The 27,510-nt window shown below is 41.2% G+C and overlaps 1 protein-coding gene across 1 annotated transcript in view; it reads left to right on the top strand.

The window, feature by feature from the left end:
- Positions 1-15,806: 15,806 nt before the first annotated feature.
- Positions 15,807-27,510, top strand: part of LOC128379733 (voltage-dependent T-type calcium channel subunit alpha-1I-like) — a 229,896-nt gene continuing 218,192 nt past the window's right edge. Inside the window, 1 exon segment of the mRNA XM_053339364.1 lies at positions 15,807-16,240. Within this exon segment, the coding sequence (XP_053195339.1) occupies positions 16,227-16,240 (14 nt within the window). The 5' untranslated portion in view covers positions 15,807-16,226.

Genomic DNA, 27,510 nt, shown 5'->3' with positions numbered 1-27,510 from the left:
GTTTAACATAGCATATAATGGAAGTACTTAATACAATGCAAGTCCTCCCAGGTCAAATTGACCCCGTCTGTTTTGACTGTTCCTTCCTTCCTTCCTTCCTTCCTTCCTTCCTTCCTTCCTTCTGTCCTTCCTTCCTTCCTTCCTTCGTTTCATCTTTCCTTCCTTCCATCTGTCCTTCCTTCTTCCTTCCTACTTTCCTTCCTTCCCTACCTTCCTTCCTTCCTTCTATCTGTCCTTCCTTCTCTCCTCTGTCCTTCTTTCCTTCCTTGTTCCTTCCTTCCCTTCCTTCTTTCCTCTGTCCTTCCTTCCTTTCTTTCTTCTTTCCTTCCTTCCTCCCTCCTTCCCTTCCTTCCTTCCTCCATCCCTTCCTTCCTTCTGCGCCTCGTCCTCCTTTCCTTCCTTCTTCCTTCCTTCTTCCTTCCTTCTTACTTCCTCCCTCGTTTCCTTCCTTGTTCCCTCCCTTCTCCTTTCTCCTTCCTTGTTCCTCCTCCCTTCCTCCCTTCCTTCCTTGACTCGAGGACAACAGGAGGGTTAATAAAATGCAAGTAAAAAATTGTACTTACAGTATCTAAAGTTAATGTATTTAGTTATATTCCACCACTTCAGGGTACATACACATTTTACAGAGGGCAATAGATGAAGGAAGGGAGAGTCAGTAGAGGCCTGAAAGATACAGTACCTTTTGCAGCCCCCCCCCCCCCCCACAATTGTGTAATCTGGCCATGGATAGAGAGCTAGATAACGGCTACTTTGAAGCTAAAAATAGACAAAGACACACATGCACAGTGCTGCCAACTGCAGACTCATCAACACCCACAGAGTTGGCGTACCTGCACACATGCATGTACACATTCACATACAAAACATTAAGCACCCCCCCCCCCACACACACACACACACACACACACACACACTCTTCTGAAGCCCTTTACTGGTAGAACCGACTCCCTGAACAGTTGCACGAGCTCAGAGGCCATCACACATACCTCTGTTCCTCTGTTGTGAAGGAAATGTTGCTGAGGTAGAGACGGCACAGAAGTGTTTACGTAAAGTTGATTTGTTCTCAGCATAGCCGCCGGAGCCAAACAACTACTTAGTCTTCAGCAGGGTCCCCGCTGTTTGAATCTGTATTTGATCTGTGGATAGTTTATGGATGGAAGCCAGCTGGCTCTCGTGAAACCGAGAATAGAGACTTACTGTCGTTAGCTGATGAAAGAGTTACGACCCACGTTAGAAATAAGACATATTTTAACTTTCTGTCATCCTCCTGGGTCAAATTGACCCCGTCTGTTTTGACTGTTCCTTCCTTCCTTCCTTTCTTCCTTCCTTCCTTCCTTCCTTCTGTCTGTCTTTCCTCCCTCTCTACCTTCTTTCCTTCCTTTTTTCCTTCCTTCCTTCCTTCTGTCTGTCCTTCCTCCCTGTCTACCTTCCTTCCATATACCCTCCTTTCCTTCCTACTTTTAAAAAAAGTCATAACTCTAGAGATGGACGATGGACTTGCTGTTGTAATTATACGACGTTGAGTCCTTCTGTTTCATTAACCCTCCTGTTATCCTCGAGTCAAGGAAGGAAGGGAGGAAGAAGGAAGGAAAGGATGGAGGGAGGGAGGAAAGGAGGAAGAAGGAAGGAAAGGAGAGAGCGAGGGAGGAAGGAAGGAAGGGAGGAAGAAGGAAGAAAAGGAGGGAGGGTGGAAGGAAGGGATGGAGGAAAGAAGGAAAGGAGGAAGGAAGGAAGGAATGTAAGAATGAAGGGAAGGAGGGATGAAGGAAGGAGGGAAGGAAATGTTTACTATTAACACAACTTTTAGTCAGCAGCCATTACTACCAATCACTCAACTAGCCATTATCCAGTCTCCTATAGACTCTCCATCACTTCACTCCTCAGGCTCAAGCCAAGTATTGATCTGACCTCCAGCCTCATCGTAACTTCTAATAATGATCCAGTTAAGCATTTTATGTTTAACAGCTGTTTGTTAACGAGCACATAAATGAGAATTAGTTGTATGATAGATAAAAGATGGACAAGTTTCTTCTCTGCTTTTTTCCCCAGAAAGAATAAAATATTCCAGACTCAGTGTATGAGCTGTCTGAGAAGAACATACTAATAAGCAATCATTATGATATATCACTATCTCATTGACATTTGTGTATTAGTTGAAATGTGCTTTAATTAGTTGATTTGAGTGCACACGCATAATGACTTCCTCACTGCCCAGAAAATGTGTTTTAATATGCCAGTAACCCTATGTGTACAGTATTACAACCATCGTTTAGTTTGGATAATTAATAGTTTCACATACAAGTCAACAAGAGTGATGAATCAGGTGTCAGGAATCACTGCGTATTCACACCACTGGGAGAGCAAATCAGGTTCGAAAAACAACAAATCAAGTTAAAATGTCTGATTTGGCTTTTCACAGCTCTTTGCCAGTCTCTTCCTTCCTTCCTTCCTTCCTTCCTCCCTCGCTCCCTCGCTCGCTTACTCACTCACTCACTCACTTCCATCTGTGTATCATTGAAAACAGAGTTGATGTAGAGATGCTGTCCTTCCTTCCTTCCTTCCTTCCTTTCATCTTTCCTTCCTTCCATCTGTCCTTCCTTATTTCCTTCTTTCCATTGTCCGTCCTTTCTACTTTCCTTCCTTCCTTCCTTCCTTCCTTCCTTCCTTCCATCTGTCCTTCCTTCTTTCCTCTGCCCTTCTTTCCTTCCTTCCTTCCATCTGTCCTTCCTTCTTTCCTTCCTTCCTTTTCTTCTTCCATCCTTATTTCCTTCCCTTCTTCCTCCCTCCCTCCTTTCCTTCCTTCCTTCCGCCCTCCCTCCTTTCCTTCCTTCTTCCTCCCTTTCTTCCTTCCTCCATTCTTTCCTTCCTTCTTCCGCCCTTCCTTCCATTCTTTCTTCCTCCCTCGCTCTCTCCTTTCCTTCCTTCCTTCCTTCTTACTTCCTCCCTCGTTTCCTTCTTTGTTCCTGCCTTCTCCCTTCCTTCCTCCTTTCCTTCCTTTTTCCTCCCTTCCTTCCTTCCTTCCTCCCTTCCTCCCTTCCTTCCTTGACTCGAAGACAACAGGAGGATTCAAATCAATTTCTGAAATCGGGCAAGTTGTCCATGTTTGGTGCGAATGAGGATAAGCGCTCGTTTGTCAGTGTTTGTTTCTCTGTGGGAAAGTCGATGAGCAAATGGCTTGTATTGTTAGCTGAAGGAAATGTCAATGGGGGATAGTGGGAGCAGCACTGGGCTCTACTGGGCCCACTAGAGCCTTTCATCTAACTTAGCCAACATCATTAAGAGCCTGCCATGTTTACTTTTTGGTGTCTGCAGTTAGAAATGTGTGTTTGTCCCGAGGCTGTCTGGGAGCGAGGTACAGTGTGTACATATACCTGCGTGAGTGTGTTAATGCTCATCTATGTGTTACAGTGTCGCTAGGTTATGGTCTTGATGAGTTTGTGTATGGTGATATTTTGATCTTTGTGTATATATATATGTGTGTGTGTGTGTGTGTGTGTGTGTGTGTGTGTTAATGCCTCTGTATAAGTGAGCCTACAGGCCATTAAGCCCTCAGCACAGTCTGGAGGCTGCTAATGAGGATCCGTGTCACATCAAAGCACCAAAGTTGTTAGCTTTCAACACTGGCCAAAAGTGTGTGTGTGTGTGTGTGTGTGTGTGTGTGTGTGTGTGTGTGTGTGTGTGTGTGGTTTATCTCAGGCCATTCCTTTGCATTTCCTGCTAAAGTACAGCAAATCAATGCCTCACACAGGTAGCTACAGTAGGAACCAGCCTCAGATAGGGGAGACCGGGGTTGGTTGTCACACTTTTTACTTTTGTGAGAAATTGCTAATCATCAAAACATATTTCAGTAATCACTCCTATATTAAATGGAAGATTAAGGTCTTGGCTTGAAATGGGTATCATGATCGCTTTTACAACAAGACGTAATTAACCATCAAAGACACTGTGACAACAAACCCCATCACTGTGTTGGTTGTCTTAATAGCTGTCAATGAGGTCTCAGTAAAAAATAATGTGAAATTTAAAAAGTGTGTAGTCTTTCATGGTATAAACACCAAATAACCTCTATAACAGTACTCATCAATACCCAATGTGTTTAAACAATGAATTTGAACCAGGTGATTTTTTTTTGAATTAGCCTCTATAATGAGAAGTAAAATTAAGTAATTTACAGTGCAAAAAAGATCTAGCCTTTATTAAAACCATTGTTTCATAACATTTCAGTGTATGGACTGGACCTATTTAAATATTTTAAGCTAGCTAGCACATGGCTTTAGCTTGCTACTGTAGCTAAAATGGACTCAAATCAAATATATTGCCATTGGCTTTTTAATAAGTGTTTTTACAGTGCTAAAAAAAATCTAGCCTTTATTAAAACCATTGTTTTATAGTGTAAGCATAGTGTATGGACTTTAGGCTAGCTACCACATGGCTTTAGCTTGCTAGCTAAAGATGGACCCCAATCAAAGACATTGCCTTCGGCTTTTTTAGTGTTTGATTCTTAAATGACTAATAACCTACAAGCTTTTAATACAAAAACCACACCAACCTGAAAAATGTACCTTAAAATTATAAAAATAGCTCCACACCGCAATGTTTTGTGTTTTCCACAAAATGGGCAGAGTGTTAGGCTAACTATCTGATCTAATAATAATAATAATAATAATAATAATAACAATTTTATTTTATTTTATTTAAAGGCACCTTTCAAAGCACTCATGGACACCTTACAAGGCACATATAACACAACAACAGTGCATCAAACAATATAAATCAGGTGACATTTAGTGCAAAAATAAAGAATAAATGTGACTACAAATTGCATTAGTACAAGATATAAACAAAAAAGCATAGTCAGGCGGGATTTAAAGGTGGAGAGAAAGTCAGAAGTGCACATTTCTGGTGGGAGAGAGCTCCAAAGGTAGGGGGGCGGATCGGCTGAAGGCTCTTGACTCCATGGTGGTTATATATCAACACTATGACCGTTCTGCTGTGTACATCTTATTCCCCAAAAGTTACAGAGTCACTGATGTGTTGTGATGTGTCCAACAGTTAGGTTTTAGTCCCAAATAGAGACGCTATGATATTATGTAAAGAAAAGACTTCACGTTGAGATGATGTAGCTCATAACTGAAGCAGAGAAAAAAAAAGAAAAGAAAACAAAGATAATGCAGCACTTGATGTAACAGACGGTTGCATTTAAGATGTACAGAAAACAAAGATAGAAAATATGGAAATGCGGTTGTGAGTGGGAAGGACAAGAGGAGGGACGTTCATGTGCAGAAAATCAAACTCGTGGAGAAGAACATCCAGGAAACAAAGAAGCTGCTTTACTGTGACAATAACGGCACAGAAATCAAACAAAAGAACAAAATGGGATCTAACGGAGGACTCCCACTGATCATACAAAACAAGTTAGTTGAAAGAGGAAATTCACCCGTTATTGGATCAGTGATTGAGTCTGTGGAAACTGTTTAATAGCTTCTGGCTCTGGAGGATCTTTGCCAAATTGTAATCCATAAACCTATATTACAAACTGAGGGTGTTTTAGTTTGAAAGGCATTCTCATTTACCAGACAGGGAAGGTCTAACAAAGCCAATTGTTTTTCATGGAAAGTGTAGGATCCAGGATTTAAAGAGCTTGACTCACTAGAGACTAAAGTCAGCTTACTTCCTGTTGGCCACTGGTCTTCACTTTTGAAACCAGCCTTTTAAAAAATCACGTAATCCTATGAAAATGAAATACCAGATACTGGAAATCTGTTTGGTATTATAGCTGTTTAACCCTCCTGTTGGCCTCGAGTCAAGGAAGGAAAGGAGGAAGGGAGGAAGAAGGAAGGAAAGGTGGGAGGAAGGAAGGAGTGGAAGAAGGACGAAGGAAAGGAGGGAGGAAAGAAGAAAGGAGGGAGGAAAGAAGGAAGGAGGGAGGGGAGGGAGGAAAGAAAGAGAGAAGGAGGGAGGAAGGAAAGAAGGAGGGAGGAAGGGAGGGAGGGAGGAAAGTAAGGAAGAAAAGAGGGAAGGAAAGAGGGAGGAAGAGAGGGAGGGAGGAAAGTAAGGAAGAAAAGAGGGAAGGAAAAAGGGAGGAAGGGAGGGAGGAAGGGAGGAAAGGAAGGAAGAAAAGAGGGAAGGAAAGAAGGATAGTAGGATAGAAGGAAGGAAGAAAGGGGGATGGAGGAAGGAAAGAAGGAAGGAAGGAGGGAGGGAGGGAGGAAAGGAAGGAAGAAAAGAGGGAAGGAAAGAAGGATAGTAGGATAGAAGGAAGGAAGAAAGGGGGATGGAGGAAGGAAAGGATCAAGGGAGGAAATTGAGGAAGGTAAGAAAGAGAGAAGACAGATGACAGACAGATGGAAGGAAGGAAGGAAGGAAAGAAGCAACTGTCAAAACAGACGGGGTCAATTTGACCCAGGAGGACAACACAAAGGTTCTTCCTCCCTTTCTTTCTTTCTTCCTTTCTTTCTTTCTTTCTTCCTTCCTTCCTTCCTTCCTTCATTTGGTTAGAGGAACCTTTCATGACATAGTGTTGATTAGATTAGTCAGGTTCTGGTTAGAAATGCCTTTTAACATCATCTCAGGTCAGTGACACTTTTAGAGCATTGAGATGATTTTGCAAATAGAACAAAATAGTGTAAAAAAAAGAAAAAAGAAAAAAGGGGCATCTGTGGCGGCTGTGGCTCAGAAGAAAGCCTGGATCACTAATCACAGTGTTGGCGGTTTGATTCACGGCTCCATGAGGCAAAGCACTGAACTCCAAATTACTCCTGGCGATTAGGCCGCCACCTTGAGTGGGAGCCTGCTGCCGTCGGTGTGTGAGGAAGTGTTACCAAAGGGTTAGCTGTTGGTATGAAGCTAAATGTGAAAAATTCCAGCATGACTTTAACAAAATCTCTCATACGACAGAACCTCCAGCATTGATTTTTCTCAAGGCAAGAAATACGTCAGTGACAGACTTGCCCCCCGAATCCCCCCCCCCCCAGCCCCTCTCCCCTCCTCGTCCCAGCCAATACACACCAATACACACTAACACAATAAAACACTTTCACCAGAGCTTTGTTGCAAAGATTTGAATATGTTTATGACACACTAAGCAAATGAACTAAGTCTTTTTGAGCCTTGCTGAGAAGTTGTCTGTATAAGTGTGTGTGTGTGTGTGTTTGTGTGTGTGTTTATGCATACTGTACCTTCTATGCATTAGCTTGATTGGTGCTCAAAATATAATAAATCAAGAATATGTGACGCAAAACTCAATCTCTCTTTTTATTTTGTAAAGAAATAATTCACTGTACAGACTTCTGCGTGTGTGTGTGTGTGTGTGTGTGTGTGTGTGTGTGTGTGTGTGTGTGTGTGTGTGTGTGTGTGTGTGTGTGTGTGTGTGTGTGTGTGTGTGTGTGTGTGTGTGTGTGTGTGTGTGTGTGTGTGTGTGTGTGTGTGTCCCTCTTGTACACACAGCACAGTGATATATGACCTGGCTCCTGACATGTGATCAGTAAAGGTCAATCCGTGCCTGACTCATGTCATTAATCACACATATACGCCACTCAGAGTTAACAACACCATCTAGGAGAGGGCTTGGATATTTTATTGCCTTTTAGCTGCGTAGCAACACAACACATCTAAGGCAAGAAAATTAGCTTTGTTGTCCGCAGAGCACAGCTAGTAAATCCACGGTTTATTAGGGAGCGAAACCCCCCCCCCCATACTTAAGTGTCATGCTTTGGAATACAAATAATCAATTTACTGTGCATGTCTTCATCCTAATACTCTAAAATAGAAAAAGTGTGAAAGCGAGTCTATGCAAATTTATTGAAACAGGGATTTGACACATTGTGTGTTATAAGGAGAAATCTTCGTGTCGTACTCCCGGGTCAAATTGACCCCGTCTGTTTTGGCTGTTCCTTCTTTCCTCATTTCCTTCCTTCCATCTGTCCTTCCTCCCTCCCTCCTTCTCTCTTTCCTCCCTTCTTTCCTTCCTCCATCCCCCTTTCTTCCTTTCTTCTGTCCTTCCTTCTTTCCTCTGTACTTCTTTCCTTCCTTCCTTCCTTCCTCCCTTCCTCTTTTCCTTTCTCCCTCCCTCTCTCCTCCCTTCTTTCCTCCCTCCTTGACAAAGCCAAAGTCACAAAACTTGAAATCAAAAGTCAACGCTTCTCCTGCATTTGTGACCTTTTTTTTTCTACCATAGCTATTGTTGCTAAGGTTGTTGCTAAGGTTTGTTATTTGCATTGCCCACTCGCATAGTTCGGATGTATTTCAGACGTTGACATTTCAAGTAAAGAACAAGAAAAAGTAGTGAAATGATAAAGTAGTAGGAGGACCCCGGCCAATCAGAAGAGAGTGGGCTCCTCAGGAGGAGAGGGGAGGGGGGGTCTTCCCGGGTCAAATTGACCCTGTCTGTCCTTTCTTTCCTCCCTTCCTTCCTTCCGTTTGTCCTTCCTTCCTCCTTCCTTCTCTCTTTCTTTCCTTCCTCTCTCTTTCGTCCTTTCCGTCTTTCCTTCCTTCTTCCTTCCTTCCTCCCTCCCTTCCTTCCTTCTTCCTCCCTTCCTTCATTAATTCGAGGACAACAGGAGGGTTAAAAAGATAACAGCTTGTTTTAGACAGAGGCTAAACTGAGGGGCTGCATAAAGTATCACTTGAAGATAAAATAAGGAGTTTTTTTTACAGTAACTGACACAAAGTTATGCCCGTGGAGCCCCAGATTAAAACTAATTACACCTGTAAATGTGCTTTTTTTAAGTTCAAGGCTTGCTGGTGGGAAAAAAACACCTTTGTCCCACCTCTGCAATGAGACATCATTTATTTGACTGCTCATGCCGTTCTGTTGTCCCAGTGAAAGCAGGGCTATTATTCAACAGCAAGATTTTCGTATCATGGATCATTAGTTCAAGTTTAACAAGGCGGCAGTCATGCAAGTAGACCATGATGCTCTTCAAAATGAGTTATTAGTTTTACAGGTCAGTGGCTGCAGCGCTAATGTTGACATGTGTGTCTTGTCTTCCTCTGTAGAGTTTAAATTGATGCTTTTGCCTTTTAGGAATCTGTTCATATTTGCTTTTAAATAACCTTTTTGTCGTCCTCCCGGGTCAAATTGACCCCGTCTGATTTGACTGTTCCTTCTTTCCTCCCTTCCTTCCTTCCTTCCTTCCTTCCTTCCTTCCTTCCTTCCTTCCCTTCCCCCGTTCCTTCTGTCCTTCTTTCCTCCTTCCTACTTCCCTTCCTACCTTCCTCCCTTCTTTCCTTCCCTCCCTCCTTCCTTCCTTCCTTCCCTCTCTCCTACCTTCCTTCCTTCCTCTCTTCCTCCCTCCCTCCCTTCCTTCCTTCCTCCCTTCCTTCCTCCTTTCCTTCCTTCCTTCCTTCCCTCCTTCCTTCCTTCCTTCCTCTCTTCCTGCCTCCCTCCTTTCCTTCCTCCTTCTTCTCTCCCATCCATCCTCCCTTCCTTGACTCAAGGACAACAGGAGGGTTAAACAAGTAGCAAAGAAGATGCAATTATACTATATGAAAATTCCTCCTCCCTTTCTTTTAAATATATTAAAATATATTCTACCAAAGCAGCATGGATTTGACAGCATGTTTATTTTGCTCTACATTTTGTTTTTTTATGTTTCTAAGGCTGAAATCATGGTCATTATATTTCAGTATGTGTGTATATTATCTTTGGCAGATTAATGGGAGCCATGCCCCATCATACATTATGTCTTTACCTCAGGGTTAATGATCAGGGAATGTGATCGTTAACATTTGACTGACCATTAAGATTCTTGTGCTGTAGGCTCACTGCTGCTAAAAAATATAGCTTTTTATTCCCAGAGATAGTAAATTAGTTAAGATGAAGTCTTCTGGTAGCGCAGTACATGGATGTGTGACACCCGCGGATGAAAATGTAATCCCACTTGAACTTTGTGCCTTCTCCCTACCTTACTCTGATCTCATTTCCACTGGATTATCACTTCAATGAACTGATTTAAACTTTCCCTTTTTAATGTGTTTTTTACTCCAGTGGTGGCTGGCAAAGACTGGAATATGTTTAAAATTATTAAAAATTGCACAGACCCACCCACCATGAGGGGTATAATCATTTATTTTGCTTAAATTTAACGCATTATGGGACAGTAAAAGCCTTTTTTTGTCTTTTCAGCTCTGGTTGTTTTGAATCAGTGTTAGGGAGATTGAAAAGCCAATATGATGGTTGAAATTGAATCTGTAAATTTCACGTATTATATTACCACTTATTCTTTTGCAAACAGTCCTGTCTGAGCCTCAGGATAAACAACTCTGGTTTAAATGACCCTTTAACTCTCTTGTTGTCCTCGAGTCAAGGAAGGAAGGGATGAAGAAGGAAGGGAAGGAAGGAGGAAGGAAGGAAAGGAGGGAGGGAGAAAGGAAGGATGGAAGGGAGGAAAGGAGGGAGGAAAAGCGGAAGGAAGGAAGGAGGGAAGGAAGGAAAGTAGGGAGGAAGGAAAGAAGGAAGGAAGAAAGGTAGGAGGGAGGTAGGAAATAAGGAAGGAGGGAGGGAGGGAGAGAGGGAGACAGGAAAAGAGGAAGGGAGGAAGGAAGGGAAGAAGGACAGAGGAAAGAAGAAAGGGAGGCAGGTAGAGGGGAGGAAAGAAAGAGAAGGAGGGAGGGAGGAAGGAGGGAAGGAAAGAAGGAGGGAGGGAGGAAGGAAGGACAGATGCAAGGAAGAAAGGGGGATGGAGGAAGGAAAGAAGGAAGGAATGAAAGAGAGAAGGAGGGAGGAAGGACAGACAGAAAGAAGGAAGGAAGGCAGGAAAAGAAGGAACAGTCAAAACTAACGGGGTCAATTTGACCCGGGAGGACGACGTGAAGGTTAATGTAGTTTATCTTCAACTTAAATAAACAGCACTACCCAGCTGGGAAGTTAAAAATCAAAGCATCAAAATGTTTTCTGAACATAAGCAAAATTTAAGATTTCTCTTTCAGATTGCAATATTTACTTATATAAAATGGGCTGTTTGCATATTTGCATAATCTGCTGTCCCTTAACAAGTGCTCTGGGGTGCAGGTACCAGAAAGCCATGGCATTATATACCGTTTCTATTCCTGGCATCACTTTATAGTCAGGGACACTTTGTTATGTCACACTTATATGTGCCATTCAGTTTGTGAGGACAAAGGTAGAAATATGCAAAACAACAACAAAACAAACACCAAACAGATAAAAAAGTATAGCCAACCATGAAGCCTTGACATTCATATAAAAACAATATATCCTGTATCAATAGTCCAGAGCCAAGCAAAGCTCTGAGCTATTTCACTGCAACGTAGCTTGTTAAATTCCCTCTGTGTCTAAAAAACACAAAAAAACTCCTCAACAAAAGCACAGAAGTTAGAAACTTTTGGACATATTGATGATGCAAAGTACTTTAGTTGCTTTCACCAGAAACAGCTGCAGACACAGCAGTGCAGTCAAAGCAGAGTATAGCTGCAGACAGTAAACAGCAGCAGTTTGTCCCAGCGGCCCTAATGAGCAGTCATTTGTCAACGACTTCTGCACTTTGCATTTTTAATAGAAATGGGAGCTCTTTTTTACTCTAGGTTTATTGTCTCGTCTAAATTAGTCAGATCTTTCTTTCTGATTGTTTGCTGAACTCATAGACTGTATAAAAGAAATGGACGTAACATCCGTGACGTCACCCATTGGTTTGTGGACTGCTGCTCGGAAGCCAATAGTTTCGAATCTAGGCAGCGCCATCTAGAAAATTTCAGGTGCATGCTGGGAAAAATATAAACACGGATTCTACTTATATGGGCATGAGGCGGGGGTCATGAGGCGGAGCGGGGAGATTGCGATAGGTTGCGAGGGCTGGATCTCGAGGACCTTGGCCAATCAACCTGTCAATCATGACATAGCCACGCCCTAATGCAAACCCTGCTTTATCGTCAAATATAAAATCAGGGAGGCCAAAATTTCACAAATGGACACGGAAGTCCTTTTGACACCAAAACGGTCGCCCCCTGGTGGCCTTTTGCTAGAATGCAGTTCTAAGTTACTTCCGTGTTGGCCTCATTTCAGAGGACCAGAACTCCCCGCCTGGCTGTGTCATATGTCCGTTGGTTTGGCGACATGATGTCATCAACAGCTATGACTTCATGTTTATAGCTTTTAGTTTCCTCTTTCTTATAAACTGGTGTGAACTCAAAGTATAACTAATAAGCAACATTGTACTATTTTCCTTTCTTGCTTGGCACTTAATTTTAAAACTAACTTAGCACTTATTTATTAACTACTCATGGCATATTATTTATATAGTGTCTTAATTTTAACTGACAATTTGAATATTAATTATTGCACTGTTCTCTCTTTTAAAGCGTTTTTAACTTGTGAAACAGTATTTCATTTTTATGAACCTGCATAAGAATGATGATTAGAGTGAATTGAATTGATTAACTGCTATCACCCCAACACTGCTTCCTCTCAGAGTCATAAATCGAACTGAAAGACACCATTATACACAATTTAGAAATCATATATTTTTTAAAAAGTGTCCTTTATGTCTTTAGATCTTGTCTTATGTCTTCAGATTGTGACATTTTCTTCAGTATCAAAGTAATCCAGGTGATGTTTGTCTGAATAGTTCAAATAGAAACATCTAGCAGCCAACTAGCAGTACAACTTTTCATGTTTCAAATGTGCCAAATAGGTAAAGTGTATATAGAGATGAAGTTCAGTACTCACTTTGGCAACACTGACACCAGTATCTTCTCATCAGTTTGTTAGTTAGCTTAGTTTTGGATGAAGTTTGACCAATTCTCCACAGATGTTATTTACTGAAATTGAATGCTGGCACCGCTCACAAATTGACAAGAGAGGAACTTGAGGAGCAGAAGTTAGGGACCGTCTCAGAAGTGCATACTAATGAGCCATTTGGCAGCTTCTCTGATTGTCTTTCGATAGCTTCCCCCCCCTAATAGACCGACTTAACATTCATACAATTTACATTCTGAGCCTCCTCTCAGTATATACACAATCTCCAGTTGCTATTAAGAAAATTATGAATTATGGCCCAGTGCAATTTTGACTGTTCTAGTTAGCCTCTGTTCTAATTTCCCTGTTGACTTCCACCTGGGCCATTACACAGGATTTTACACACAGTTTGTTTTGGAGGTTCTTCTTGTATAATGAATATAAATGGCAGTAAAAACAAATGCAGAAAATGAAGCAGACCAGACAGTTTCTAGAGATATTAACTGTTGGTATAAATCTGAATGCAGATATTTTGTAATATATACAGATGCACATAGTACATTTATGTCACACCACTGCTGTAAAACACCATTAATATAAATTTAATGCACTATGTATTATATTTTATACAGAATACAGATTTACAAGGGTTTGACAATACTACTACATTCTGTTTATTTTAATTTCCACTTTGTGTGCACAGCTTGTTTTTGTTGTTTTCATGGTTTTCTTTCCTTGCAGGTATCCCATTACTCTGCTGAAGCAACAATCTAATTATCCTCCACAGGGTTCAATAAAGTTTTAGGTTATCTTACCAAGGACCTGATAAGTACTAATGATGGGATTTCCTCCATTTAAAACTCCCTTTCCAGTTTCCTGCTCTGACTTGGCGGCAAAAAAAACTCATCACATTGCTTTGTTAAAGTCTGTGTAAAGTAGGAATATGTGTTCTGAGTTTGACATACCACAGAAAAGTGTGTTGTTAACCACTCTGCCAAATTTGAATGATTAAAAAAATCGCCAAATATATGAAATTAGGCTTCAAAGTTGTGTAAAAATCAGCCTCTTTCTCTGCTCCCAAACGCTGTGGGCGTGGCCGCTGAGTCCGCTGAAGCCCCGCCCCCTACCAAGTGTCACCTTCAATCAAAGTCACCACCTCTACCAGAAATATGGACGCTACGTCTGAGAGCTTCCTGCTGCTAACTCAGCTGCTAGCCCGGCTGCTAACTCAGCTAACTGGCTAACTGTAGACCTCTACAGCAGCAGGGGCGGGTTTATGCTAATCACCGCAGCAATGCTTTTTCAGACCCGCCCACTAAATCCTGAACACAGAAATCTTGAAACACAGTGTGTGAAGCCTAACTCCACAATTCAAATCTAAATGGTTGAAATACTTTTTACACCTTTTTTAGAAATACATTTATGACCTATTTAATGTGTTTAGAAGAAAGAGTCTGAATTCACTTTACAATGACTCTATAAGTTCATTTTCACAAGACTTCTACTCTGAATAGCTTTCTGTCTTTCTTTCCTCTGTTGTGAACATGTAACTGTAAGCACTGCCAGAGTGAAAGCTGCACTTCCTTAGCCACTGACAAATTGATTCCCATATTGTTCCTGTTATAAAGGAACATAAATTAACAGCCCTTCTCTCTCTCTCTCTCTCTCTCTCTCTCTCTCTCTACTCTGGTCGTAAAAATAACTTGAAAACCAAACTCAAATGAGAATCACAGTCTAGTTAGACCTCTGGAAGCATTCGTCTATGAGTGAAGTGGACTCGAGCTTTCTGTAGCTTTTTGTTTAGAAAGGCTCGCTCTGCTTGCTCATTGGAAATCCATCGGCCGGTGCCACTCAGTCATATCAGGACTCCTGTTCTTTCTTTTCTTTCTCCAGCTACACCGAATTGATTTCTCGCAACACTAAACCTCTGACTAAACCACTGAACTCTCCTTTTTTTTACTTCCCTTTCTCTTACTCCTTTTCCCTTTTTACTTACTTTAGCATTGTGCCACCTTCTCTCATTTACAACCTCTTATTTGTGCTATTGCTGTCTCTTGCTTTTACCAGAGATCAGATTTTAAAGTCTTTTTGCACTGATATGTGTCAAATGTCTGCTCTACTTTGTTTAATTGTCTTTAGGCTACATGCAATAACTCAAATAACTTTTATATAATAATCCATGTAAAAAAAACAACAGTCAGGCATTTGCTTGAACACTTAAACAGGCAGGAGTGGAAAATAAGATATAAAAAAACATAATTTGATGTTTCCAGTTATTGCATTTGCACCTAAAGTAAAACACTTTGACACATATTTATGATATATTTTGGATTTTATGTGTTGTTTCTCCATCAGGATACTTGCCCCTATTAAGGTATAACAATGGTCACAATGGTAAAAACAATTTAATGTTGTATCTAATAAAGAGAAGTGATACATCATTGCTTTCTCTGGTCATTAATATCACACATAGGCTACTAGTTTCTATCTATTTATATCAAAGCATAGGAGATCAGTGTGTTTTTCTTTATTTCTATTCTATTTGTGCATTTTCCTGGTGATAAGCCTCTTGCAGTTGTGTGACTAATGACTGTCCTTTCTTCATTGCAAAGGTTGAAGTCATGTTAAACTGCTGTAATGTGTGAGGGAGGTGGTCTGCTTATAACTTGGCATATATGTGTGAGGTGGTGGCTCACACTTTTCTTCTGTCTTATTCAAATTTGGCTTCTTCCAGTCATGAAGGTGATCTTTCTGTGACCTAAACCATGAAAATGAGCTTTTCCAAACCCTAACAAAGTCATCTTTATTTGCCTAAATTTAACTATAAGCACATAATAGGGGTAGCAGATCAGAGAAAAGCTCAGAAGACAGGATTTAAACAAAATCTCTCTGTTGCCTTTTGGTGTTTGGCTTGGTGTTTGCTCTTGATAATAGGATTAAATATAAGCTTAGTGGTGATAATTCTGATCAATAAACTGCTGGTTTGTGTATTGATTTGTAACCTGAGGTGAATAAAGTAGTTGGTAAATTTAAAAATGTTCTCTCTCTTTTTCCTCTCTCTGTTTTCTATTTTTCTCTCATCTCAGACCGTTGTGTTGCCATGACGAGCGAGGAGGAGGAGGGCCCCGGCGTTGCAACATCATTAGCAACGACACCATCAGCAGCAGCAGCAGCAACAATCTCCAGGGTAACAACAGCCATAGCCAGGGGCGACAGCGATGACGCCGTCACTTCCTCCTCCCCACGCAGGCCCTCTCCGCACCGCCTCCCATGTCCCAAGGAAAAGGAGGAGAAAAAGGAGGAGATAGAGGAAGAGGAAGGGATTATTGAGGAGCAGAGGATTGAGCAGCAGCAGCAGCAAAAGGAGGAGGAGGAAGATGTAGTGGAGTGTGAGGGCGATGATGAAGATGATGATGATGATGATGATGGCAGCAGTGATACTAGCGTCTTGGTGGTGCCCTACCCTGAACTAGTACCTGTCGTCTTCTTCTGTCTCAAGCAGACGACGTGTCCTCGCAGCTGGTGCATCCGCATGGTCACCAGCCCATATCCTTTTTTTAAAAAAAATACTGTTGATGTCATCTTCAGATTTCAAACGCTGCATATCTTTGGTGTCCTATCACATAATCAGATAAGCTTTCAGTTTCCCCCCCGAGCTCTGGAATATAAAGTAAGCATTATGAAGTTTTTTGGGGGGTTTTCTTTTTGCATTAGGAGCTGCTTTATTCTATTATGTAAATTAACTCCAACTCAAGTCAACAAGTTCCAGTTTCCTGATTTCTTTAACTTCCTGTCGTCCTCCCGGGTCAAATTGAGCCCGTCTGTTTTGACTGTTCCTTCTTTCCTTCCCTCATTCCTTCCTTCCTTTCCTTACTCCCTCCCCCCTTCTCTCTTTCTTTCCTTCCTCCACCCCCTTTCTTCCTTCCTTCCTCCCTCCCTTCCTTCCTCCATCCTTTCCTTCCTCCCTCCCTCCTTCTCTTTCTTTTCTCCCCCTACCTTCCTCCCTTCTTCTTGTCTTTTCTCCCTCCCTCCCTCCCTCCCTCCCACCCTTCCTTCCTTCTTTCCTCCATCCTTCCTTCCTTTCCTTTCCTTCCTCCCTTCCTTCTTTCTCTTCCTTCCTTCCTCCCTTCCTTCTTTCCTCTGTCCTTACTCACTTCTTCTTTTCTTTTCTTTTCTCCCTCCCTCCCTCCCTCCTTGCATCTCTCCTCCCTCCCTATTACCTTGCTTCAGTCCTTCTTTCCTCCATCCTTCCTTCCTCCCTTCCTTTCCTCCCTTCCTTCCTCCCTCCTTTCCTTTCCTTCCTCCCTTCCTTTCCTTCCTTCTTCCTCCTTCCCATCCTTCCTTTTTCCTCCCTTCCTCTCTCCTTTCCTTCCTTGACTCGAGGACAACAGGAGGGTTAAAGAAGTAAAAAGCATCCTTTGCTCCAGAAGTAAAAACTCCCATTCATTCATTTTTTCCCCCCATAGACAATTTAGATTACTCACAGTTTAAGCACTCTTAAGGTTTGGATTGTCATGAAAACTCTCCCAGTTGAATCATCAGGAATAAAAGATGAACAACCAGGTTAGAAAAAAATATCTGGTTCTTTTAGTTAAATGTCAAAGGTAAAAGTTAACTACTCCCAAAGAGCATTCCAGTAAATAACAACCAATCATCAAGCTTAAAAGTTGGTCATGTGAGCTGCTAACGGTGTGAAGGAGTAGAGACGAACATCTTATAGCAGTCAGCTGTGCGTCTCACGTGTGGCTGCAGCTGTGCGTCATCTAGAGATTTCGCTTCTCATTTGCTTTTTTTTTTTATTGCGTGACGCATGCAGTTGACACCAGCAACATTACACCTTTCACTATAGTTTCAATGTCTATATCTGTAGAATATGCCAGAAAAGTTTCACCCACCACTGCAGGGATCCTCAGAGGAGGGAAACTCCATCACAGAGAGTCGCTGACACACGGATCTTCTTCTTTTCTCGACTCCTGCCTGTTGTTAGTTTAGCTGCTTCCAGACGACAGATTTAGTGTTGTTATTTTCACTTATTTGTTGTCACTTTCCTCTCCTGACAGTTATTTTAGAGGTTTGTTTGTCAGAGGGTGTGTTTGGCTCGTTTGGGGAACTCGGTGTCATCTGGAGGGATTTTCTTCTCGTAGAGCGGCGACAGCGGGGGTTTAACTGGTAGATTAATCAATAACATCAATTTTAAAAGAACAAACAAAAAACCCCGATCCTGTGTGAGGAGGATAAACATTGTAATGTTTGTCTGAGGCTAATATAGAAGTAGCCCCGAAGGGAACCCACCATGCCCATCAGAAAGAAAACCACTTTTGACTCACATATCACATATCATTTATTTTTGAGCCTGTTTCTTAACCTTTTTATGTCTAAACTAAATATACATGAAATTGATTATAAAATAATATGAAAAATGGTAATATGAAGTCAAACTCACTGCAGTTCAGTGATGCACAGAAGCTACTTACACTCTGCAAAATTAATCAGTTCACTTTTAATTTCTGGCTCACTTTTTAATTGAGCCCGCCTTTTTTGACTGTTCCTTATTTCCTCCCTTCCTTCCTTCCTTCCTTCCTTCCTCTTTTCCTTTCTCCCTTCCTCCCTCCTACCTTCCTTCCTTCCTTATTTCCTCCATCCTTCCTCCCTTCCTTCCTTCCTTCCTTCCTTCCTTCCTTCCTCTGTCCATCCTTCCTTCCTCCCTTCCTTTGCTACCTTCCTTCCTCCCTCCTTTCCTCCCTTCCTTCCTTCATTTCCCTCCTCCCTTACCTCCATTCCTTCCTCCCTCCTTTCCTTCCTTCTTCTTTCCTCCCTTCCTTCCTCCCTCCTTTCCTTCCTTCTTCTTTCCTCACTTCCTTCCTTCTTCCTCCCTTCCTCTTTTCTTTTCTCCCTCCCTCCTATCTTCCTTCCTTATTTCCTCTGTCCTTCTTTCCTTTCCTTTCTCCCTTCCTTCTTCCTTTCCTCCCTTCCTTTCCGTCCTTCCTCCCTTCCTCCTTTCTTTCCTTCTTCCTCCCTTCCTTCCTTAACTCGAGGACAACAGGAGGGTTAACAACTTAAGCAACAATACATTTTAATTAATTATGATCTGATTCATGCACACTGCTTCTCATCATGCTAATCTTCACTGTCCAGCTTTCCAAAAGAAACTAAAACGAAATAATTGAACCTGATGATTTTAATTTAAATGGCCCTTTCTACTTCGTAACTCTATTTGGTTTTATTCACACTGTCTCATTAACTTCCTTTTTATAAATTAATTTGAACAGTCGTTTGCAGGAAAAAGAGCACTTCTTGGTTATGATAGATAAAATCGGTCTCCCTCTGTGAAGAAGCACTTTTCTTTGGCTTCTTGGTATGGAATAATGTATTTGTGTTGCATGAAGAACTGTCTAGTTATTTTTAATCGAGTTATTTTAAAGTGTTTTATTCCTAAGAGACAGGTCCAACATTTGCTTCCAAGTATCTCGCTAGAACAATTTAGAGCAATTTTTGGTACTTTTACAAACACACAAAGTAACTTGTAATTCCTTATACTTAACTGTTATTTTATGAACTTAAAGTTATTATTTAAAGGACTAGTTCAACAGTTTGGGGGGAAAAGCACTTCTTCTTTGCTTTCTTGTCAAGTTTAATAAGAGCAATTATTTCCGTTGCCTGGCAGGAAGGTCACTGTGCTCTGAGAAAAAAACTGTTCTAGCACACGACTCGCTGTAGAAACCACACCACCAGTTTTTGAGATGCTATTATGTTTTGGTAACTACTAAGCTGAGTGGCTGGTAGGCATGGTTATAAACTTTGGACACAGCCTGGCTTGCTTTTTCCTTCTGCTTCCAATATTTATGCTAAGCTAAGCCAATCAACCCCTGGCTCCATGAGAGTGGTGTCAGTCTGCTCATGTTACTATGGGAACAAGCATTTCAACAACAAATCTTCAAAATGGATCTAGAGTATTTTAACAATCCATATTTGAGTTATTTTTTTTAATTGTAGTATGGATGCTGCAGTTTTATTGACATAGTGCAGAAGAAATCATTTTACTTTACTTTGGTGTGCTTATGAGTTTTGAATTACAAGCTGATGCTTTGACTTAGAAAAATGAATCCACTTTAAAGTCAGGAACTTCTTTCCTCCATCCTTCCTTCCTTGCTTCCTTCTTTACTCCATCCTTCCTTCCTCCCTCCTTTCTTTACTTCTTCCTCCCTCTTTCCCTCCCTCCTTTCCTCTCTCCCTCCTACCTTCCTTCTTTACTCCATCCTTCCTTCCTCCTTTCCTTCTTTCCTCCCTCTCTCATACCTTCCTTCTTTCCTCCCTCCCTCCCTCATACCTTCCTTCTTTCCTCTGTCCTTCCTTCCTTTCCTTCCATTCCTCCCTTCCTTCCTTCTTCCTCCCTTCCTTCCTCCTTTCCTTCTTTACTCCTTCCTTCCTTCCTTCTGTCTTTCCCTCCTCCTCCTTCTTCCTCTCTTCCTTCCTACTTTCCTTCTTTACTCCTTCCTTCCTTCCTTCTGTCTTTCCCTCCTTCCTTCCTTCTTCCTTCCTTCCTTAATACAAATTAGTTTTGAGGCCTTTTGCTTTACAAGCTGATGCCTTGACTTAGAAAAATGAATAAGATCCTGAGTCCTCTGTAAAGTCCCACATCAGGAACGGATCCAAAGCCATTTTCCATTTGCCTATGTTAAATGTTTGTTGAATGTTTGTAGGTGTGGTGAGGTTAACCTGAAAAATGTTGCTTTTACTCTAGGCTATGAAATAATTGGCATCCTTAATCTGCAGGACACACATCTATGTCTTTTTTTGTGAAGTGTTTGTATATTTTATCACACTAGTGCATGCACACGCACACACACACACACACACACACACACACACACACACACACACACACACACACCTACCTTTCACCTCTGCCTGTATAAGAAATGACAGAAGTGCTAGATTACATTAGAAGCGGTACACTGTGTTAGCTGCCCCCAGGTTCAGCACACACCTCTTATCAAGGCTTCTTAAGAGCAACACTTAGAGTGAGGTGATGTGTGACTCACATGCTTTCACACAGACTCCCCAAACAGAGTGTGTGTACCTGTAAGTAGTAACACGGGGTGTAAAGACTGAAAATATGTGTTTGTGTGTGTGTGTGCAGAAAAGATGATGGACTGACTGGTTGAATTCATTTAAGTGGAAATGGAAAATGAAAAAAAAAAGTGATAACAGGCAAACAGATGTAGAAATAAAAGAAAATTAGATGCAGTGAAGAAACAAACAAATGGAAACACTGAGAGAAAGAAGTGAAAAGGGAAAAAAGCAACACTGATAGAGAAAACAGAAAGGGGGATAGTAGAGAAGGAAATAGAACATGTTTAACTCTCCTGTTGTCCTCGAGTGAAGGGAGGGAGGAAGGATGGAAGGAAGGATGTAAGGGAGGAAGGAAGAAGGAAGGATGGAAGGCAGGGAGGAAGAAGGAAGGATGGAAGGCAGGGAGGAAGAAGGAAGGATGGAAGGCAGGGAGGAAGAAGGAAGGATGGAAGGCAGGGAGGAAGAAGGAAGGAAGGAAAGGAGGGAGGAAGGAAGAAGGAAGGATGGAAGGCAGGGAGGAAGAAGGAAGGATGGAAGGCAGGGAGGAAGAAGGAAGGAAGGAAAGGAGGGAGGAAGGATGGAAGGAAGAAACGAAGGAAGGATGGAAGGCAGGGAGGAAGAAGGAAGGAAAAGAGGGAGGAAGAATGGAAGGAAGGAAGGAAGGAAAGAAAGATTTGACCCTGGAGGACGACAGGAAGGTTAAAAGAGAAATTTAGGTTCAGGGAATACAGCAAACATGTGAGTTTGTGTCTGCAGTTGTGTGTGTTTGCATCCATGTGAGCATGTGGAGAAGCCATGATTATATTATCTGTGTGTTTGTCTATAAGGGACTGAATTTTCTTCCCAGCAGACGTAAATTAGAAGGAGACGAGGAGAAAGAACGAGATGGAAATAAATGTTCGGTCTTAGACAATCTGCCTTCTTACCTGTCCATTACGTAGGCATCACATCTGACGAGGCCTGACATGAATTTATATCACCAACTGAAGAGTAAGAGGGAGAGAAAATGTAGAGAGACAGGGTAAAGAGAATTGGAGAGTTGCTTAATAAGCAAGCCATCCATTCAGGTCTAAATGAAACGTCTTCCTTTAGAAAATCTCTTGAGTCAGAGGAATAACACTTGGCTTCGACTGTTTTTTTGATCCTCTGTCTTTAATTCTGTCTCCCTCAGTCTCTCTCCTGCTGTCTCTTTTCTATGTCTTTGTTACACATTTTCCAGTCTTGTGTTCATGTCTTACCTTTTTAAATACTCACAAGTGGATTTGGTATAATTTTCTCCGTCATACTTAAGCTCTCCTGTGATCTCAGTACAGGGAGTCGTTCATTTCGTCTCCTTTCATGAGGAAGATAAGCATAAAATCATCTAAAGGCTAAAGGTGCTGAGAAATAATCAAGCTCACAAGTCTCAGATACCCCTTTTCCACCGAGCTGGAGCCAGTGCTGGTTCAGAGCTAGTGCTCAGTTGGTGCTAAGCCTTTGAAGCACTTCCATGATTCACCAGTGAGAGGCAGCAACATGACGCAAGGCATTTAGCCTGCCGGAAACGAAGAAGAAAAGAAGAAGATGACAGCTCTGGCAAAAAAAAGATAAAAAGAGTACTTTTAATCAACACATTTTTAACCCTCTGTAAATGCCATGCTAATGCTAATGAACGTTAACCCCGCTAGTCTGCTAATAAACATTAGCCTCGCTAGCCGGCTAATAAACGTTAGCCTCGCTAGCCGGCTAATAAACGTTAGCCCCACCCCCAGTCCGCTGACGTGATCGGTTCTTGCTTTAGACCAGCAAAGAGTTGGTGCTTGCTCTGGCTCCCGTTCTGAGGCTCCGGGCTGGAGCTTTGGCAGTGGAAAAGCAAAGAACTGGTGCTTAGTCAGTCAGGCTCTGGCTCCGAACCAGCACCAGCTCCAGCTCCGTGGAAAAGGGGTAAGAGTGAGGTGATGTGTGACTCAAACACTTACAAGGCATGTCTTATGAAATTATTGGTTATGTACCATAACCCCAGATTATATGGTTCTCTTATTCATGCTACAGCTCTTAGACGGTTGACTTTTTTCTTGCTGGTTTGGCTGTTTTACTGTTCTTTTGCTAGATGTTAAACGTTATGCAAGCTAATGTGATGTTAAAACACTACGTTGTTGTTCTTCTTACTATCATTAAGTTGCTATTTTTAGTGAGAGTTGCTGTTGGCTACTATTAAGTCGAATATACTTTGTCACCAATATCCAAATTATGAATCAATTATCAATCAGTCGAAAATTCAAATACAACATGCTAAAATGCAAATTATTAGCACTTTAACATCATCAGATTGAAGAGTTAGCATGCTTACATTGAGCATGCTAAGACTATGCTAACAGTTAGGTCAATTTTTACATTATCATTTAATTATTTATTACTTTATTTTAGTGTTTAGGCTTTAACAATAGTAAATTGTAATATATTTATTTCAATGCATCGTGCTCCAGAAGGTGCACAGCCCACATGTGCTTTGAAGACACTACAAAAACATAAGAAACAAGAGCAGTAACATAATGAGAGCAAAAGAACAAATATAATACTCCTCCATACATGTCAATCAATGTCAAACTAAATATGAACACAATGCTACTCCTGAGACATTACAGCTATAAAACATAACTTAGTCATATCATATGAGACACATCCAATATAAAGCCTCCTCATACGCTCCGCGAGATGAAACACTTTGTCTGTAAACTGAAGTCGTCATTCATCAGAGAAAGAAAACAAATCATGACATGCTGCAGATACTTTAAGATGAAGAGTATATCTAAGATTTCTGTTTATGAATTTCAAATAATATTGTTTTAAGCTTCCTGTCGTCCTCCCGGGTCAAATTGACCCCGTCTGTTTTGACTGTTTCTTCTTTCCTCCCTTCCTTCCTTCCATCCTTCCTTACTCCCTCCCTCCTTCTCACTTTGTTTCCTTCCTCTCTCTTTCCTCCCTTCCTTCTTTCCTCTGTCCTTCCCTCCTTCCTTTCTTTCCTCCCTTCCTTCTTCATTCCATCCTACATCCTTCCTTCTTTCCTTCTTTACTCCACCCTTACCTTCCTTCCTTTTTTCCTCCCTCCCTTCTATCTTCCTTCCTCCCTTCCTTCTTTCCTCCATCCTTCCTCCTTCCTTCTTTACTCCGTCCTTCCTTTCTCCCTCCTTTCCTTCCTTCTTCCTCCCTCCTTTCCTCCCTCCCTACTACCTTCCTTCTTTCTTTCTTCCGTCCTTCCTTCCTTCCTTTCCTTCCTCCCTTTATTCTTTCCTCCGTCCTTCCTTCTTTCCTCCCTTCCTTCTTCACTCCATCCTTCCATCCTTCCTTCCTTCTTTACTCCATCCTTCCATCCTTCCTTCATTCTTTACTCCTTCCTTCCTTCCTTTCATTCATCCCTTCCCTCTGTCCTTCCCTCCTTCCTTCCTTCCTCCTTTCCTCCATATTTTATTCTTTTAACTCTAACCCAAGTTTAGTTTTTGTCAGTATGTTATCGAGCATGTTGATTACTCTACTCCACAGCGCGTCACATGGCTCCCACCTTCATCTGTTCTGAACTGCGTCACATTTTGTTTGCTTACAATAACCCCAGACCCCTGCATGATAATCCAAAATAGGACACGCACAAGATTCATACAACCAAGATCCCTACATAGAGCTTAACCTTATTAAGGACAGCTCCCAGTGCCCTACCTGCAGGCTGATAAAGCTTTTATCCCTTCTTCAAAGGGAAGCCAGTCTTCTAGAGTAAGACCTAAGTATTTGTAGTACTCCGTGTGTGACAGAGGTGTTGAATCAGAATGAAATATTTGGTGTGTTTGATTCGCCTGTAAATGTCTTAAAAGGTCTGAAAATGGACTAAATGTGAGGATAACCTGCCTGTCTTTCACAGAGCTGCCGAACTACACTCGACACACTTTCACCATTCAATCAAATCATTGTATTGATTGAGAGTCAGTATGAGGGAATATAGTGTGTGTGCTTGTGTGTGTGTGTGTGTGTGTGTGTGTGTGTGTGTGTCTTTGTTTCTTCGCCAAAATGAAAGGGGCTTGTATTGACCAAGTCCATTTTCTCACATTTTAAGTTCCTATTATTCAGTGACGCTGTAGATTGATCCACAAGCGACATCCTGATATTATGGAATCTTAAACAGGAAGGATATTGACACAATTTGGTTTCAGGCAGAATTAAAACTCATAGTCAGGCCTATAGTTGTTGAATTGAATAGAGAAATTAAAGAGAATCCTTAAATTGACCCTTTCCCATCTTATAAACAATAAGGAAATTAATATTGAATGAATAACAAAGAAAAGCAAACAAAAAGAGAACAGGCATTCAGATGTACACACATTTCTAACATCAGACAAATATGTATGATATTTAAATTGGCATATTCTAAAGCAAAGCCTCCTTCTTCAGATTAAATTATTTGCTATTGCTCTATTTACTCTCAGATCTGGGTAAATATAACCACCACCACAACACTCAGAAAGGTTTTTAATACACTTATAATGAAGGTAATTTAGTAAGTTTAAACTGGAGGTTTATTAAAAATGTCTGTTTCTGTTATAACATATTATTAGGAATGATGACCGAAACTATAGAAAAACACACACACGTTATTTTCAAGTCATTCAACCTTCATTTAAATCAAAGATTATTGAAGGCATGCCCTCATTTTCAATTATGTTAAGTGAACAAAACAGAATAATTTTCACACAAGAACAACCAATGAGAAAGCAAATAAAAGCCAATAACATATTAAAAGCGGTAACATTTGACAGCTGAATAGTTTGCAATCATGCTTTTAAATTGACCTCAAGGTGGAAATGTGTCATGTTTCAATGTTCAATGTAAAAGCAGGGATATCAATCATTATCCAATCACTTGAACAAGTTGAATATTGATTATAGGAGCAGTACAATAATGAATGGATGTATGATGTCAGGTTGCCTTTCAGGGCAACCGATACCTGTCATGTCTTACTGTTAGAGATGCTCAACCTCTTCATACAAGAGGCAATAGTGTGTGGGATAACTGTCAGTGGTAATAAATCTTAAGGTGGACTGATAAACTGAGTCTAGGGGTTTAAGAATGAAAGCAGAGGCGTGTGTATAGATAACATCACTATACTCCAACAAGACAATGAGATAGCCTCAATTACCTGCTTCTTACTGAACAGAAGATAATTAGTTGTTTCTATACACATATCAAATTGTTTTCTTGCAGTTTGCTGATAAGTGTGTCAATGTGAAATTTAGTAGTAACTTTTAGATTCAGCCAGGATCAATATTTTATCTATTGAGGGTAGTTATATGCACTCTACTCTCCACATACCTCTGGCTCTAGAGAATAGCATATATTTAGCTGTGTTTGGACTGTACTTATATTAGCGCCTTTCTAGTCTTTACGACCACTCAAAGCGCTTTACATCACAACCCATTCATACACTGATGGCAGGGGCTACCATGCAGGGTGCTAAACTGCTCATCAGGGGAAATGTAACCATTCATTCTCATTCACACACCGTTGGCGCAGCAACGTGAGCAATTTTGGGTTAAGTGTCTTGTCCAAGGACACATCAACATGTGGACTTCCAATTGGAGGATGACCACTCTACCTCCTGAGCCACAGCCGCCACAATTCAGCACTAAAAAAAATTTTAAAAAGTGAATCTTGTCCAATTTGGCTAGTTGTAGGATTTCAGCTGGTTGAGTGTGCAGTATCGGCAAAGCAATACAGAACTATGGGCATTAAAAATTTGTCAAATGTGTAATATTTGTATTACAATCTGTGAATAAGATAGGGCCCAATGTTGAACCTTGTGGAACCCTCTTTAACACTATTAAAAATATAGAACAATCATTTCCCAAAATCACATATCAACCAAATCAATCAAACTACTTTATTTATCCCTGCAGGGCAAAATCAGTTTGCAGCCTCAAGTCACATGCACACATACAGCATCCACTCTGTCAGTACCACAGGTTGGCATGGGCAACTAGAGCCAGCAGCAAGTAACAGTAATAGAAATATACACATTAGGGCTCTCAGGTTTACAATGCGTGGTCTGTGTTCATTTAGCTGTCAGCAGCATTTCAAAGCCTGATGACTGAATGAATAAATCAGGCTTTCTGTCTTGCTTTGCATTGCTGTCTGTCGTCCTGGAACCATTTACAGGAGTTGTAATCAAAACCAATATCACAAAGCCTCTGTAGGAGATCAGCGTGATCAATAGTGTCACATGCTTTTGTGCAGACCTCCAAACCTAAGGGACTAAAGATATAAATATCAAACATACACAGTCGCTCATAAAGTTGGAATAAAATATTTTTTACCTCTTTCCATGAAATGATTGTGATAATGTGATTTATTCTTGATAGATGTGATATTCTTGATATTCTCAAAATTGTATTGATCAATCTCATTGCACCTGGTCAAAGCTGATTACAGAAAATAAAAAGAGGAATGTGTCTGAAAACAAACTTTATGGGCGACTGTGTATAGATGGATGGTCCACAGAGCATTAAAAATGAGGGTCTAATGTAATGTATCCTTTTCAGTTGCTTTCCTGCGATCAATAGCTTGAAGTGCCTCCTTAACAGCAGAGGGAGTGAGAGCCTGTAGGGTGAACTGAGAGGGACGGTTTATGGAGGTCACATGAGCCAAGGGCTTATTATTTAGAGCTGATCCTGAGGACACCGTATCAAACAGATTTCCAGCAGCAACAAAATGTGTGTTTAAAG

This window comes from Scomber japonicus, chromosome 2, assembly GCF_027409825.1.
Source record: "Scomber japonicus isolate fScoJap1 chromosome 2, fScoJap1.pri, whole genome shotgun sequence".
Classification (NCBI taxonomy): domain Eukaryota; kingdom Metazoa; phylum Chordata; class Actinopteri; order Scombriformes; family Scombridae; genus Scomber; species Scomber japonicus.
Note: the sequence above shows the minus strand (reverse complement) of the source record. Positions and strands in the feature narration are given on the sequence as shown.